Raw genomic sequence first — 14,457 nt, forward strand, 5'->3', positions numbered from 1 at the left:
TGCAATCTTTGTCTTTGCTTCTTGATGAATTTCTGTGACATTCCCCACAAAAGTAGTTCAAAACCTTCTCCATTTTCAAGTCCCAGCCCACCAAGCGACTTTTAGTTGTTCAGTTTTGGAATCCTTAAATGTCTTCTACATTGCTTAATTTTTGCTGTCTTTCATCCTCTTCTCCAACATTCCTGTGTCAGAGGAAAGAGTAGCCCATCTCTTTTTCAAGGCTAACCCTTCAAACTATTATTGTCTCGATCTTTCCCCATTCAAAAAGTCCGACCCACTGAGTCAAGTATGTTGTCCACATTTACATTCAGAGACAATTTGTTCTTTAAAAATCATGTTTCAGAAATTACGATATGGATGTCATCAATGGTACTGAAAATAAAATCTGTGGTTCTACTCTTATCAAGTATTACATATTTAATTTGCTTTAAATAGGTAACTGAACATCAAATCTATTATTTAACAATTTATTAGTTAGGTTGAGAATAAATTTTTAAAGTAAATTTCTAAAGTTACATAGCAATATAATGTAATAGTAATATTAATGGCAAAATAACTGAAATTTGAGAAACAGTATTTTTTTAAAAAAATCCTTTTTAATGATCACTTTAACCCTCATGATACGCTGTACTTTTCCTTCTAATATAAAATGTTCAAAGAAAGAGCTTACACTTCTTATCTTTGCTTTCTTGTTAGCCAATAGTTTCCACCCATTTTTGCAACTCTTCTCTCCCTGAAGATATTACGGCCTCCAAATTTCTAAATCCCCAGCCTTGTCAAACCTGCTACATATTGTAACAGATAGTCTTGCTGTGAAACCCAGGCTGGAGTACAGTGGTGCAATCCTAGCTCAATGCAACCTCTAACACCTGGGCTCAACCAATCCTCCCACCTCAGCCTCCTGAGTAGCTTGGGCTATAGGAACATGTTACCATGCTCAGCTAATTTTTTTTTTTTAATTTTTGTAGAGATGGGGTCTTGCTATGTTACCCAGACTGGTCTTGAACTCCCTGTCTCAAGCAATCCTTCCACCTCAGTGCTCCTAGAAAGCAATCCTTCCACCTCAGTGCTCCTAGAACGCAATCCTTTTCACTCCCAAAGTGCTTGGATTATAAGTGTGAACCACCACATTTGGCCTCATTTCTATTTTTAAAATAAAGAAACAAAGATTCAAAGAAATTAAACATCTTGCACACTGTCACATGGCCAGTAAGTAACTTATGAGCCTGAATAAATCCTTGTCTTCTGACCCCTACTCATGCAGCATTAAAAGGAAAAAAAAAAGGGCCAGCCAACTTATGTGATTACATTCCTAAAGATGACTAAGGAATGCTAAGCAGTGACTAATAACCAATTTTCAAGTTTCAGTTCTTTCAACAAATGTTTTCTTCATCTACTTGTGGGAAGTGCAGAATTAGCTAACATGTAGGCACTGACTAGAAGACTTTTACTGCCTAGAAATTCAAACTCATTTTTAAATCCTGATTGTTTAGAATATCTACATTCCAGCTTCACTTTGTTCTCCACAAAGCGATACAATAGTCACTTGAAAAATCACTTTTATGTCCATAGTATGGTTGGGCTTATGAGTATTTCTTCAAAGAGTCAATCATTTTTCAATCTTAATAATAGAAGGAAAGATAAGACTGCACAATCCATCTGTAACCGTCTATAGCTCCACTGACCCCAAAAACTTTACAAAGTTCTCAACTAGTCACATGTCTGTACTACTTCAGAAAAATGGAATCTGAGCTAAACACATGGATTACTATACATTCCTAAAGAAACAGAGATTTAATAATGTTGAAACACAACTAGCTAGCCATTTTGGAAAACTAAATCAAATCCCCAAATCATTCATTCAAAAATAAATTTCACATGGATCAAATATTTCAATATAAAACACCAAAAAAGTAAAAAAAGTTTTCTTTTTTCATAATCTTGGATGATTTCTAAGTATGTATGACAAAACAATCTATAAGCAGCCAGGCATGGTGGCTGATGCCTGTAATCCCAGCAATTTGTGAGACTGAGGTGGGTGGATCACTTGAGGTCAGGAGTTCAAGACCAGCCTGGCCAACCTGGTGAAACCCCTTTTCTACTAAAAATACAAAAGGCCGGCACAATGGTTCATGCTTATAATCCCAGCACTTTGGGAGGCCGAGGCGGTGGATCATGAGGTCAGGAGTTTGAGACTAGCCTGGCCAACATGGTGAAACTCTGTTTCTACTAAAAAATAATAATAATAATACAAAAATTAGCCGGACATGGTGGTGCACGCTTGTAGTCCCAGCTACCCTGGAGGCTGAGGCAGGAGAATCCCTTGAACCTGGGAGGCGGAGTTTGCAGTGAGCCAAGATCGTGCCACTGCACTCCAGCCTAGCCAACAGAGCAAGACTTTGCCGCAAAAAAAAAAAAAAAAAAAAAGGTAAACATGACAAAGCATACATACAAACAAAATCAAAAGACAAATCACTAGTTAGAAAATATTCAAAGTTCATAATCAAAGGATTAATTTCTTTAATAGGGAAAAAGCTCTTAAAAATAATAACCACCAGATAAGGAGTAAAAGTGAGCAAAAGATATGAACAGAGCTTTTAAAGAAAAAAAAATATATACATGGTCAATAAATATGAAACAATTTCCCTCACTTAAAATTCATGAGAACAAATTTATGCTATACGTATATTGTTTTTTTATCCATCAAATCAGCAATTTTAAAAGACTGGTAAGATTATTGCCAAGAGAGTGGTGAACAAGTATAGATAGGAATATAAAGTAGCATAACATTTTTTTTAATTTGATAGTATCTAAATTTTTTTTGTTTTTTTGAGATAGAGTTTCACTCTTGTTACCCAGGCTGGAGTACAATGGCGCAATCTCGGCTCACTGCAACCTCTGCCTCCCGGGCTCAAGCAATTCTCCTGTCTCAGCCTCCCGAGTAACTCGGACTACAGGCATGCACCACCATGCCCAGCTAATTTTTGTATTTTTAGTAGAGATGGGGTTTCACCATGTTGACCAGGATGGTCTCGATCTCTTGACCTCGTGATTCGCCCACCTGGGCCTCCCAAAGTGCTGGGATTACAAGTGTGAGCCACTGTGCCTGGCCTTTTGTATTTTTAATAGAGATGAAGTTTCACCATGTTGGCCAGGCTGGTCGCAAACTCCTGACCTCAGATAATCTGCCTGCCTTGGCTTCCCAAAGTGCTGGGATTACAGGTGTGAGCCACTGTCTAGAATGAGGACAATAGATTGAGATTTTAAAGTTTATCGCCGGGCGCGGTGGCTCAAGCCTGTAATCCCAGCACTTTGGGAGGCCGAGGCGGGTGGATCACGAGGTCAAGAGATCGAGACCATCCTGGTCAACATGGTGAAACCCCGTCTCTACTAAAAATAGAAAAATTAGCTGGGCATGGTGGTGCGTGCCTGTAATCCCAGCTACTCAGGAGGCTGAGGCAGGAGAATTGCCTGAACCCAGGAGGTGGAGGTTGTGGTGAGCCGAGATCGCGCCATTGCACTCCAGCCTGAGTAACATGAGTGAAACTCCGTCTCAAAAAAAAGAAAAAAAAAAAAAAGTTTATCATGGGTAATCTAAAAAAGCATTAAATGGCCATATAAATCACAATTGGCCTACACCCCTTTTTAAGGCTATATAAACAGATTTCTATTCCATAATCACAATTATCTGGGAGATATATATATATACATATATTTTTTGAAACAGAGTCTCACTCTGTTGCCCAGGCTGGAATGCAGTGGCGCAGTCTTGGCTCACTACAACCTCTGCTTCCCAGGTTCAGGCGATTCTACTCCCTCAGCCTCCCGAGTAGGTGGGATTACAGGCACCCACCACTATGCCCAGATGATTTTTGTATTTTTGGTAGAGATGGGGTTTCACCATGTTGGCCAGGCTTGTCTCGAACTCCTGACCTCAAGCAATCCACCCTCCTCCCAAAGCGCTGGGATTACAGGCATGTGCCACTGCGCCCGGTAATCTGGGAACTATATTACTCAACTAGAGTAACTTTGGCTTATTTTTCTTTTATTACCATATCTGTATCAACTGTGTAGGCTGCCTATATATGCAACAAGGTAATTTGCCTTATTACCACCAAGCTTTTACATCATAGTGTCTTGTTTTAAATCAAGAGATAATTTCTGGTAGGCATATCAGAAGATTTCATGTAGATTATAATTCTCAGTTGATATACAGCAGAGAATTACAAAAGCTACTTTACGATCTGGGAAAGAAGAGCTAGCAGCAACACCAATAAGATAGTATCTTAATGAACACAGTGCTATACATGCATAAAGAGTGCTTTCATGCTTGCTATCCTTGGCTTCGCCTAAAAGGCAACCTAAGCACTCACTGACAAGCTGTGAGATTTGTCCAAAATCATCCACACAGGTGGTCATCAGTCAACGACAACATATACAGTAAGACTTCAAGTCCTATTTTTTTTTTTTTTTGAGACGGAGTTTCGCTCTTGTTAACCAGGCTGGAGTGCAATGGCGCGATCTCGGCTCACCTCAACCTCCGCCTCCCGGGTTCAGGCAATTCTCCTGCCCCAGCCTCCTGAGTCGCTGGGATTACAGGCATGCGCCACCATGCCCAGCTAATTTTTTGTATTTTTAGTAGAGACGGGGTTTTACCATGTTGACCAGGATGGTCTCGATCTCTTGACCTCGTGATCCACCTGCCTCGGCCTCCCAAAGTGCTGGGATTATAGGTTTGAGCCACCGCGCCCGGCCCCTATTTTTTTTTTTTAAGGTTTGCAAATCTTTTATACTTCCAGTAGTTGAAACCATTTTTTTTTTTTTTTTTTTAAGAGATGGAGTCTTACTATGTTGCCCAGGCTGGACTCCAGCTCCTGGGCTCAAATGAGCCTCCCAAGCAGCTGGGGACTATAGCTGCAGGCCACCACACAGAACATGTGGATACAATATTTCTGAGAACTAACATCACCTTTAGCAACAAAACCAGAGTCCCTATTAAGCAGCCAGAATGCTACGGTAATTGAACACTGACCATTTCTTTTTGCATGTGCTTTGCGCTCCTCTTCTAGAAGCTGTAGATGTCCGTTTTGTTTATCTACCATCTTGACAAAGTTGCATCTACAACAGTCATATCATCTGACATTCCTTCAACTACTGTATCTATGTTTGAAATGCCGCACTGACATTGTCATGATGAGGATTAGAAGTGGCAGCAGCAGACATCCCACACAACCCAGGTATAGAATCATTTCTGACCAGCCGTCTGTTTTGGCAAATAAATGGCCTTTTCACTCACAACTGCCAACTGAACAGATTTCTTCGTTTTGAGGTATTGAAGGTAATCTTTCTAAATCCAGAAAACCTAGTCATCTTTCATTAAGTACGCAAGGCACTGTTTTTAGTGAAAAAGGTTGAGACGGGCTGGTTTTGAAAAGCAAATGTCTTTATTACTTCCTACTACAACGATCCTCTCTGGAACCTGCCTGGTCACACTAGCATTTGTGACTCCTTGAAATCCTTGATCTAGGTCAGCATTTGGTGGTGCTACTTTTAACTCTTCTGGAACCCTCATTAACAAATACCTTCAGTGTGTTCCATTTCACACTGAATTCAACTAATTTCTACCACCTCAGCAGCAGCGAAAGAAGGAAACGCTGCCTCACTCACCAAATGTATACCAACTGCTGCTTGCTGTTTGGCACTATCTGCTTCTATGCTTCATATCAAGTCCTTTGACTTGCTTCAATGTGTATGTGTTAAAGCCACTTTTGTCCTCCTGGACCCACTGGAGGGTCCCCAACAAGGGCCACTATCCGCCGGCTGCCAGGGCAGCTGGCCGGGCACTGAGAGGCTGTTGGAGCCTTATCTTCTTACTTACTTCTGGCCTTTCCAATTTGCTCTATACTCCTATCCATGAAAAGCAACCACAATTCCATCTGTACTACCTACCTACAGCCTCTCTAAAAGCAAACAAAACACCACACACACACTATACTGTCTTAATGTCTTTGCAAGCACATACCTCTCTAGCTTGAAAGTCCTCTCCCAGTCTTCTTATCTCAAAGGCCAAACTCAAAATCTACTTTAGTGAGACTTTCCTCCATTCTAAAACATGGATGCCCTCTCCTCAGTTTGTCTCTATTTGGTTACTATAACTCACTTAACTCCTATTTATAACAAAGGATTGTCTTCTATTTGGGTATCTTATGTACACTAACTTCAAGTTCCCTACTAACAAACCTGGTACGCTACCTTACATTTAGATCAAAGGTGCCTAAACTGACACTAGATTGTTAATCTGTTGGCAGGAAGGCTATCATCAAAAGACAGATAATAGCAAGTCTTGGTGAGGATATGGAGAAATTGGAAGCCTCATACATTACTGGTGGGCATGTAAGAAGGAATAGCTATTTTGAAAAAGTATGGCAGTTCCTCAATAAGTTAAACATACATTTACCATGACTCAGCAACTCAACTCATGCATATACCCAAGAGAACTGAAAAAATATATTCCATAAGCTTCTATTCAAATGTCCATAGCAGCATTATTCGTAATAGCCAATCATTGTAAATAACCCCCCAAAATAAATATCAACTGACAGATAAGCAAAATGTATCATAACTATACAATGAAATATTATTCAGCCACACACAAAAAAAATGAAGTACTGATACATATTAAAACATGCTACTCAGGAGGCTGAAGCAGGATGATCAAGGCTGCAATGTGCTATAATCATACCTGTGAATAGCCACTGCAATCCAGCCTGGACAGCAGAGCAAGATCCCCATCAAATCAAAAAAAAACAAACAAACATGGAAAGCGTTATGCTAAGTGCAAGCCGCCAGACAGAAAGAACACATGTTCTACAAATCCCCTTATAAGAAATGCCTAGATCAAGCAAATCCGAAGTGACAGGAGTATATCACTGGTTGCTAGAAGCTAAGAGAGGAGAGAAACAGAACTTCTTTTTGGGTTGATAAAAATGTTTTGGAATTAAACAACAGTGATGGTTCTACAATCTTGTAAATATATTAGCAACCACTGAATTATAAACTTTAAAATGGTGACTTTAATGGTATGCAAATATATTACTAAAAAATTAAAAAGAAATGAAGGCCTGGTGTGGTGGCTCATGCCTATAATACCAGCACTTTAGGAGGCCAGGGAGGGCAGGTCACTCGCCAGGGGTTCAAGACCAGCCTGGCCAACATGTTGAAGCCCGACTCTGTTAAAACACAAAAATTAGCCTGGCGTAGTGGCACACATCTGTAATTCTAGCTACTCAGGAGGCTGAGGCAGGAGGATCACTTGAGCCTGGGAGGTAGGGGTTGCAGTGAGCCAAGATCATGCCACTACACTCCAGCCTAGGTGACAGAGTGAGGCTGTCTCAAAAAAAAAGAAAAAGGAGGAATGGAAAGAAAAGGAAGAGAAGGGGATGGGGGAAAAGGGAACAAACCAAGAAGGAGGAAGAGGGAAATAAAAAGGAGAAAAAGGGCCGGGCACGATGGCTCATGCCTGTAATCGCAGCACTTTGGGAGGCTAATGTGAGTGGATTACCTGAGGTCAAAAGTTCAAGACCGACCTGACCAACATAATGAAACCCCCGTCTTCACTAAAAATACAAAATTAGCTGGGCATAGTGGTGCATGCTTGCAATCCCAGCTACTTGGGAGGCTGAAGCAGGAGAATGGCTTGAACCCAGCAGGCAGAGGTTGCAGTGAGCCGAGATCACACCATTGCAGTCTACTCTGGGCAACAAGAGCAAAACTGTCTCAAAAAAAAGAAAGGAAAAAAGGAGGGGAAAAAAGGGCACCTGGACCAGGCTGGGCACGGTGGCTCACAGCTGTAATTGCAGCACTTTCGGATCACTCCCAAAGCACTTACTCCCCAAGATGAACAAATGTTACCGTAGGTGAAGCAACACTTTCAGATTAGCATTACTTACATTAAGGTTGTTAAACTTCTTGATTTAAGCTAACCAATTCCATTTTTAACACCTGCACTAAAACCTGGACTGACCAAAACTTAATGAACTAGGACAATAAAGAACACTGAAAATGCATAGAAATTGGACGAATTTAGAATCTTTTAAAAAATTGGAACATAGGCCAGGCGCAGTGGCTCACGCCTATAATTCCAGCACTTTGGGAGGCCAAGGTGGGTGGATCACGAGGTCAAGAGATGGAGACCATCCTGGTCAACTTGGTGAAATCCCGTCTCTACTAATACAAAAGTTAGCTGGGCATGGTGGTGCACGCCTGTAGTCCCAGCTACTCGGGAGGCTGAGGCAGGAGAATTGCTTGAACCCAGGAGGCGGAGGTTGCAGTGAGCTGAGATCGTGCCACTGTACACCAGCGTGGGTAACAAGACCGAAACTCCATCTCAAAAAAAAAAAAAAATTGGAACATAAAGAGAAACATCAGGTGGGGTGTAGTGGCTCACGCCTGTAATCCAAGCACTTTGGAGGCCAAGGCGGGTGGATCACCTGAGGTCGGGAGTTCAAGACCAGCCTGGCCAACATGGGGAAACCCCGTCTTAAAAAATAATAATAATTTTTTTTAAAAAAAAGAGAAACATCATATACAGTGACAGAAAGTTTCAATTAAAACAATTTTTCTGTCCCAAGAACTGGAAAGAACAAACACGCAGGAAGTTTCTAATGTATGAGAATGCAGGCAGGGGAAACAAGCTGGATTATCACTAAGTCCCTAAATCATGGAAGGAGAATTCTCCTCAGTATTGGCTCATCCTCCTTTGCATACATTTCACATTTTATATCACACTAAAAGTAGCCCATACCCAATATAAATATGTCATATACAGCTAACTAAGAACCCATCAATAAACCTCATTATGCCAACTCAAGCAGCAATATTTACATTCCTGGTGGGATCCAGCTGTTGATATTTAAGTTTAAATTTAGGTAGGAAATACAAAACTGTTTCTTCATGAAAAGGGATGAAATGCCCAAGACAACCTGTTTCAGAAGGTCCCGCACCTATTTGTTAACTAAACAAGTCTCAAATGTCAAATCCTTGTTGAAATCAAACCTTTATAAATGTCACTGCAAATGTCGCTGATGCAATACATGACATCAATCAGACTTGTGTTTGCAATTCTGTCATTCATAACCATAAACCTTGACCTGAACGAGAAAGCACTATCGTATTCCTCTTTGTAGTCATACATTCAGCAAATGTGGATACAAGAATGAATAAAACCCCCTAACTGCTCCCCTCCCAAGATTTATAGCTTAGTATTGAACTGGGTTAGGCACCCTGCTAATTACTCAGATTCTACTGGTTATATCTATTATGAGAGTAGTTAATTAAAAGACTAGTACACTGCAATAATCTAATTATGTGTACAATTTTAGAGGTTTTTTCACTTAACTTGGAGCTTGGCAAACAAATCTGTATTGATCACTGCTGTAGCCCCAGCATTCATCGGGGCACCTCAGCAATTATTGGTAGGTTAGGTTACTGAATGAATGGTATCTAAAACACAGCAGATACTAATAGATGTCCACTGAATTAATTAACAAGAAACGACTTATTTTCTAATTTCTTTACTAGACATATAAAACTCTTACCGAAGAGATGGCAATACTTATTCTATAATGTTTTTGTTCTCTATTTCACTAATTCACCTCAAAAAAAAAATTTTTTTTAAGTCTCACCATTACTAGGTGTCTCTAGGGATTCCTTTGCTGGGTTTCTCTGGTCTTCATCTTCCTCAGGATTTTCCCTGGACTTTGACAGCCGGTTTCTTAGAGACATCTTCTCTTCACCCACCATTGTTTTGTCTAGGAAAGAAGATGCAAAAAGCTTTTGTATTAGTCCACTTTCACACTGCTATAAAGACACCACCTCAGGCTGGGTAATGTATTTTTTTTTTCCTGACATGAAGGAAGTGCAGAGATTGGGTGACGTATAAAGAAAGAGACTTAATTGTCTCACAATTCCTCATGACTAGAAAAGCCACAGGAGGCCGGGCGCGGTGGCTCAAGCCTGTAATCCCAGCACTTTGGGAGGCCGAGGCGGGTAGATCACGAGGTCAAGAGATCGAGACCATCCTGGTCAACATGGTGAAACCCCGTCTCTACTAAAAATACAAAAAATTAGCTGGGCATGGTGGCACGTGCCTGTAATCCCAGCGACTCAGGAGGCTGAGGCAGGAGAATTGCCTGAACCCAGGAGGCGGAGGTTGCGGTGAGCCGAGATCGCGCCACTGCACTCCAGCCTGGGTAACAAGAGCGAAACTCCGTCTCAAAAAAAAAAAAAAAAAAGCCACAGGAAACTTGTAATCATGGCAGAAGGGGAAGTAAGCCATGTCTTACATGACAGCAGGAGAGACAGAGCAAGGAAGTGCCATGTTTAAAACCATCAGCTCTAACGAGAACTCCCTCACTATCATGAGAACAACATAGGGGAAACTGCCCCCATGATCCAATCACCTCCCACCAGGTCCCTCCCTTGACAAGTGGGGACACAGAAGCAATTAGAGATGAGATTGGTGGGGGGGACACAGAGGCACCATATCAGCTTTGAACTGAGCATCTAGCTTATGTCAATTTTACAATACCACAATATTTAGGAGAGGTGAAATTTGATGACATAGTCTCTTCCTTTTGCATTAATTATTTTAAAGCATTTGCTGGGTACAAGACACTCAAGATACAAGTTCGAAGAAATCAGCTCCTATAAAATAATTTGACTGGTTTAAAAGTCTCCTTTTAAACACAGACCCCACACTTTTTTTTTTTTTAAGATGGAATCTCGCACTGTCGCCCAGGCTGTACTGCAGTGTCGCAATCTCGGCTCACTGCAATCTCCGCCTCCTGGGTTCTAGCAATCCTCCTGCCTTAGCCTCTCGAGTAGCTGGGACTACAGACATGCACCACCATGCCCAGCTAATTTTTTTGTATTTTTTAGTAGAGATGAGGTTTCACCAAGTTGGCCAGGATGGTCTCGATCGCCTAACCTTGTGATCCACCCACCTTGGCCTCCCAATGTGCTGGGATTACAGGCATGAGCCACCGCGCCTGGCCAACCCCACTCTTAAAGAAAAATTTAGTTGAACAAAACATTAAGTATGTGAAAAAATTAAGGATTAAATAGTAAAAGGTAACTACAAAGATGCTACAGGTAGAGCATGATTTAATAACAAAGTCAATACAAAGTCAATACGTTAAGTTCAGAGACAGCAGAGATTAGCAGAAGATGTAAAGGTTTCACAGAAAAGAAGGTATTTTAGACGGAGTCTTGAAGGATGAGAACTGCGAATTCCACGTGCAAGAAAAGATTAAAACAAGGGCCTTATAACCCCCCAATCAGGGGACCAAGACTGAATTGAACTACAACAAAAGCAAGTTTTTGTTAAGTATCTACTAAGTACAAGGACCCTACCAGGTGTTTTAAGTTTGCTCATTTAATCTTCATAACACTTGTGAAAAAAATATTACTCTCAGTTTTTACATGAGAAAACAATGATTTAAAGTAGTTACTATTGGTATCCTCCGCCCATGCACCAGGAATACACCTGCAGTTGAACAAGTTGAGTGTACTACGAACGCATACCACAGCCCCAGGTACTAGAGTCTGCTTTTCTGCTCATTACAGTGACTTGCTCAAGACCACACAGCTAACTGCAGAGCGAGATTTGGAACGGCATTAGTTGGATCCCAACTACAAAGATCACTAACTACTGTGAGAAAAAAGTTGGTAACAGAGAAATGTGATGAGGAAAAAGGCTAGAAAGGAGGACAGGGGTCAAACTATAAAGGTCTAAGAAATGAGATGTTTTTCAAGAAGGCAGTGGTGAGACACTTGATTCACTGAAAAACATGATCAAAGTCACAAAGATCAGTATCAAGATAGTACAAGATTTACTCTAAAGCCGTGTGTTTCACCAGCTGGGCATGGTAGTGTATAGCTGTAGTCCCAACTACTTGGGAGGCTGAGGCAGGAGGATCACTTGAACCCAGGAGTTTGAGTCTATGTGACCAACATAACAAGACCACATCTCAAAAAAAATATTTTATTTAATTAGTTAGTTTTTGAGAAGGAGTCTCACTCTGTTGCCCAGGCTGGAGTGCAATGGCATGATCTCGACTCACTGCAACCTCTTCCTCCAGGGTTCAAGTGATTCGCCTGCCTCAGCCTCACGAGTAGCTGAGATTACAGGTGCCCGCCACCATGCCTGGCTAATTTTTGTATTTTAGTAGAGATGGGGGTTCACCATGTTGGTCAGGCTGGTCTTGAACTCCTGACCGCAAATGATCCACTCACCTCAGCCTCCCAAAGTGCTGGGATTACAGGCATGAGCCACTGCCCCTGGCCAAAAAAACAATTTGAAATAAAAAGTAAAACAGTTTTCACTATCTGATAAATTTTTCAAGAGTCTAAAGCAAGAAGAAAAAAACTATGAAATACTACATTATTTTAAAGCTACATATATTTAAATTCTGAGGCTACAGTCTCTCTAAAATTTTTTTTTTTTGAGACGGAGTTTCACTCTTGTTGCCCAGGCTGGAGTGCAATGGTGCAATCTCGGCCCACCACAACCTCCGCCTCCCGGGTTCAAGCAATTCTCCTGCTTCAGCCTCCCAAGTAGCTGGGATTACAAGCATGTGCCACCATGACCATCTAATTTTGTATTTTTAGTAGAGATGAGGTTTCTCCAAGTTGGTCAGGCTGGTCTCAGAACTCCTGAACTCAGGTGATCCGCCCGCCTAGACCTCCCATCTAAATTTTTATATTAAAATATCCTTTTCTGTATAAAAGAATGAAATATAGTACATGGTGAGTCTGGTTGTTTTTCAACTATCACAGCTTGGCAAAGTAAAAATCTGAAAAATCAGCCAGGCACAGTGGCTAACGCCTGTAATCCCAGCACTTTGGGAGGTTGAGGTGAGCAGATCACGAGGTCAGGAGTTCGAGACCAGCCTGGCCAACAGAGTGAAACCCCGTCTCTACTAAAGATACAAAACATTAGCCAGACGTGGTGGTGGGTGCCTGTAATCCCAACTACTTGGGAGGCCTAGGCAGGAGAATCGCTTGAACCCAGCCGTCAGAGGCTGCAGTGAGCTGAGAGCATGCCATTGCACTCCAGCCTGGGCAACAATGCGAGACTCCATCTCACAAAAAAAAAGAAACTCTGACAAATCTAGATCAGTTCTCTTCTAATTATTTCTGGAATCAAATAAATGAAACAACTGTGGAACAGTAGATGAATATATCAAGCAGAAATGTTATGATATCATAAGATCTAATTAAGAGGAACTTAAGGGAAAAGTAAGTCAGGGCTAATTAAGCACGACGATGCCTAACTTCTGATGGTCCAGTTCTGCGTAAAAGTGACATGGGAAGCCACAAGAGCATCTACCTCTTCAACAGAAATGATGACGGAAGTGAGAACTAAAAACTAAACTTTGAGGGATGGCCTCAAAGTAGAAGAATATCAGGGAAGATGCAAAAGGAACCCAGATGTTTTAGTAAGAAAGGAATTTTACAAGGAATAATGGGAACTGTTGTTGGTTTTTTTTTTCTGGCCAGATGAGCAGAGACTTTTTTTTCTGGCCAGATGGTGGTGAATTTAAAGTAGGTAACTCTTTTAAAGAGCATACAGCAAATGTTTAAAGCATAAAAAACAGCAAAATGATTAAAAAATAAATGCCAGATTAAAGTTTATTACCCAAGCCCTATGAGACAGTATAGCACAGCGTAATATTTCTAAAAGTAGAATAACAACTGATTTTTTTAATGCTCATGTGTTTTACATGTATTAAATATTTAAATCTCAATAGAATCAAGATAGATACTGCTGTTATTCCCCAAATATTCTTTAGCCACCATGGCTTCCCATATTTTCTTCCCTGTCTACAGAAAGGTATTCTCCTCTGCCCTTTCTTTATCCAGCTAACTCCTACTCAGGCCTTCAAAGAATCACAGCTACAGCAGTAATAGGATTAACACTAACAGTTCTGATCTAATGAGCACCTCTTATGTACTTCCAGGCACTGTGCTGCTAAGCTTTTTACATTACATTTAATCTTCACAGCCTTAGATAGGTATTATCCTCATTTTACAGATGAATTAGGGAAGTTATTTAACTTGTCCCAAATCACATAATTCTCCAACAACAGAACTAGGATTCAAAACAAGGACCATCAGATTCTACAACCCGCCCTCTAATCACTAGACTGCCTCCAACTCACACCCTCAGAGGTTTCCTATACCACCACCTCGCCTCTCACCCTCTCTGCAGTCCCACTACGCCCTGTGCATCCTGTACTACATTGTCCTGTAATCAGAGAGCAATACTCTCTGTCTCTTACACTAGGCTTTAGTTCTCAAAGTAGAGATTACATAGTATTTTCTGTAAGACTCCCCCAAATCCAGTGTAGAGTACCTGGAGTACAATAGGCATGCATTAAGAGAGAAAGCGAATAT

The 14,457-nt window shown here is 41.0% G+C and overlaps 1 protein-coding gene across 4 annotated transcripts in view; it reads right to left on the bottom strand.

Annotated features, from left to right (window-relative positions):
* Positions 1-14,457, bottom strand: part of SOAT1 (sterol O-acyltransferase 1) — a 72,066-nt gene that overhangs the window by 45,943 nt on the left and 11,666 nt on the right. For all 4 annotated transcript variants that reach the window (XM_032291272.1, XM_032291275.1, XM_032291276.1 and 1 more), the window contains one exon: positions 9,684-9,809. In XM_032291272.1, coding sequence (XP_032147163.1) covers positions 9,684-9,801 — 118 coding nt within the window. In that variant the 5' untranslated portion in view covers positions 9,802-9,809. The remainder of the gene's footprint in view (positions 1-9,683; positions 9,810-14,457) is intronic.

Source organism: Sapajus apella, unplaced genomic scaffold, assembly GCF_009761245.1.
Source record: "Sapajus apella isolate SASKATOON/1434 unplaced genomic scaffold, GSC_monkey_1.0 scaffold25, whole genome shotgun sequence".
Classification (NCBI taxonomy): Eukaryota; Metazoa; Chordata; class Mammalia; order Primates; family Cebidae; genus Sapajus; species Sapajus apella.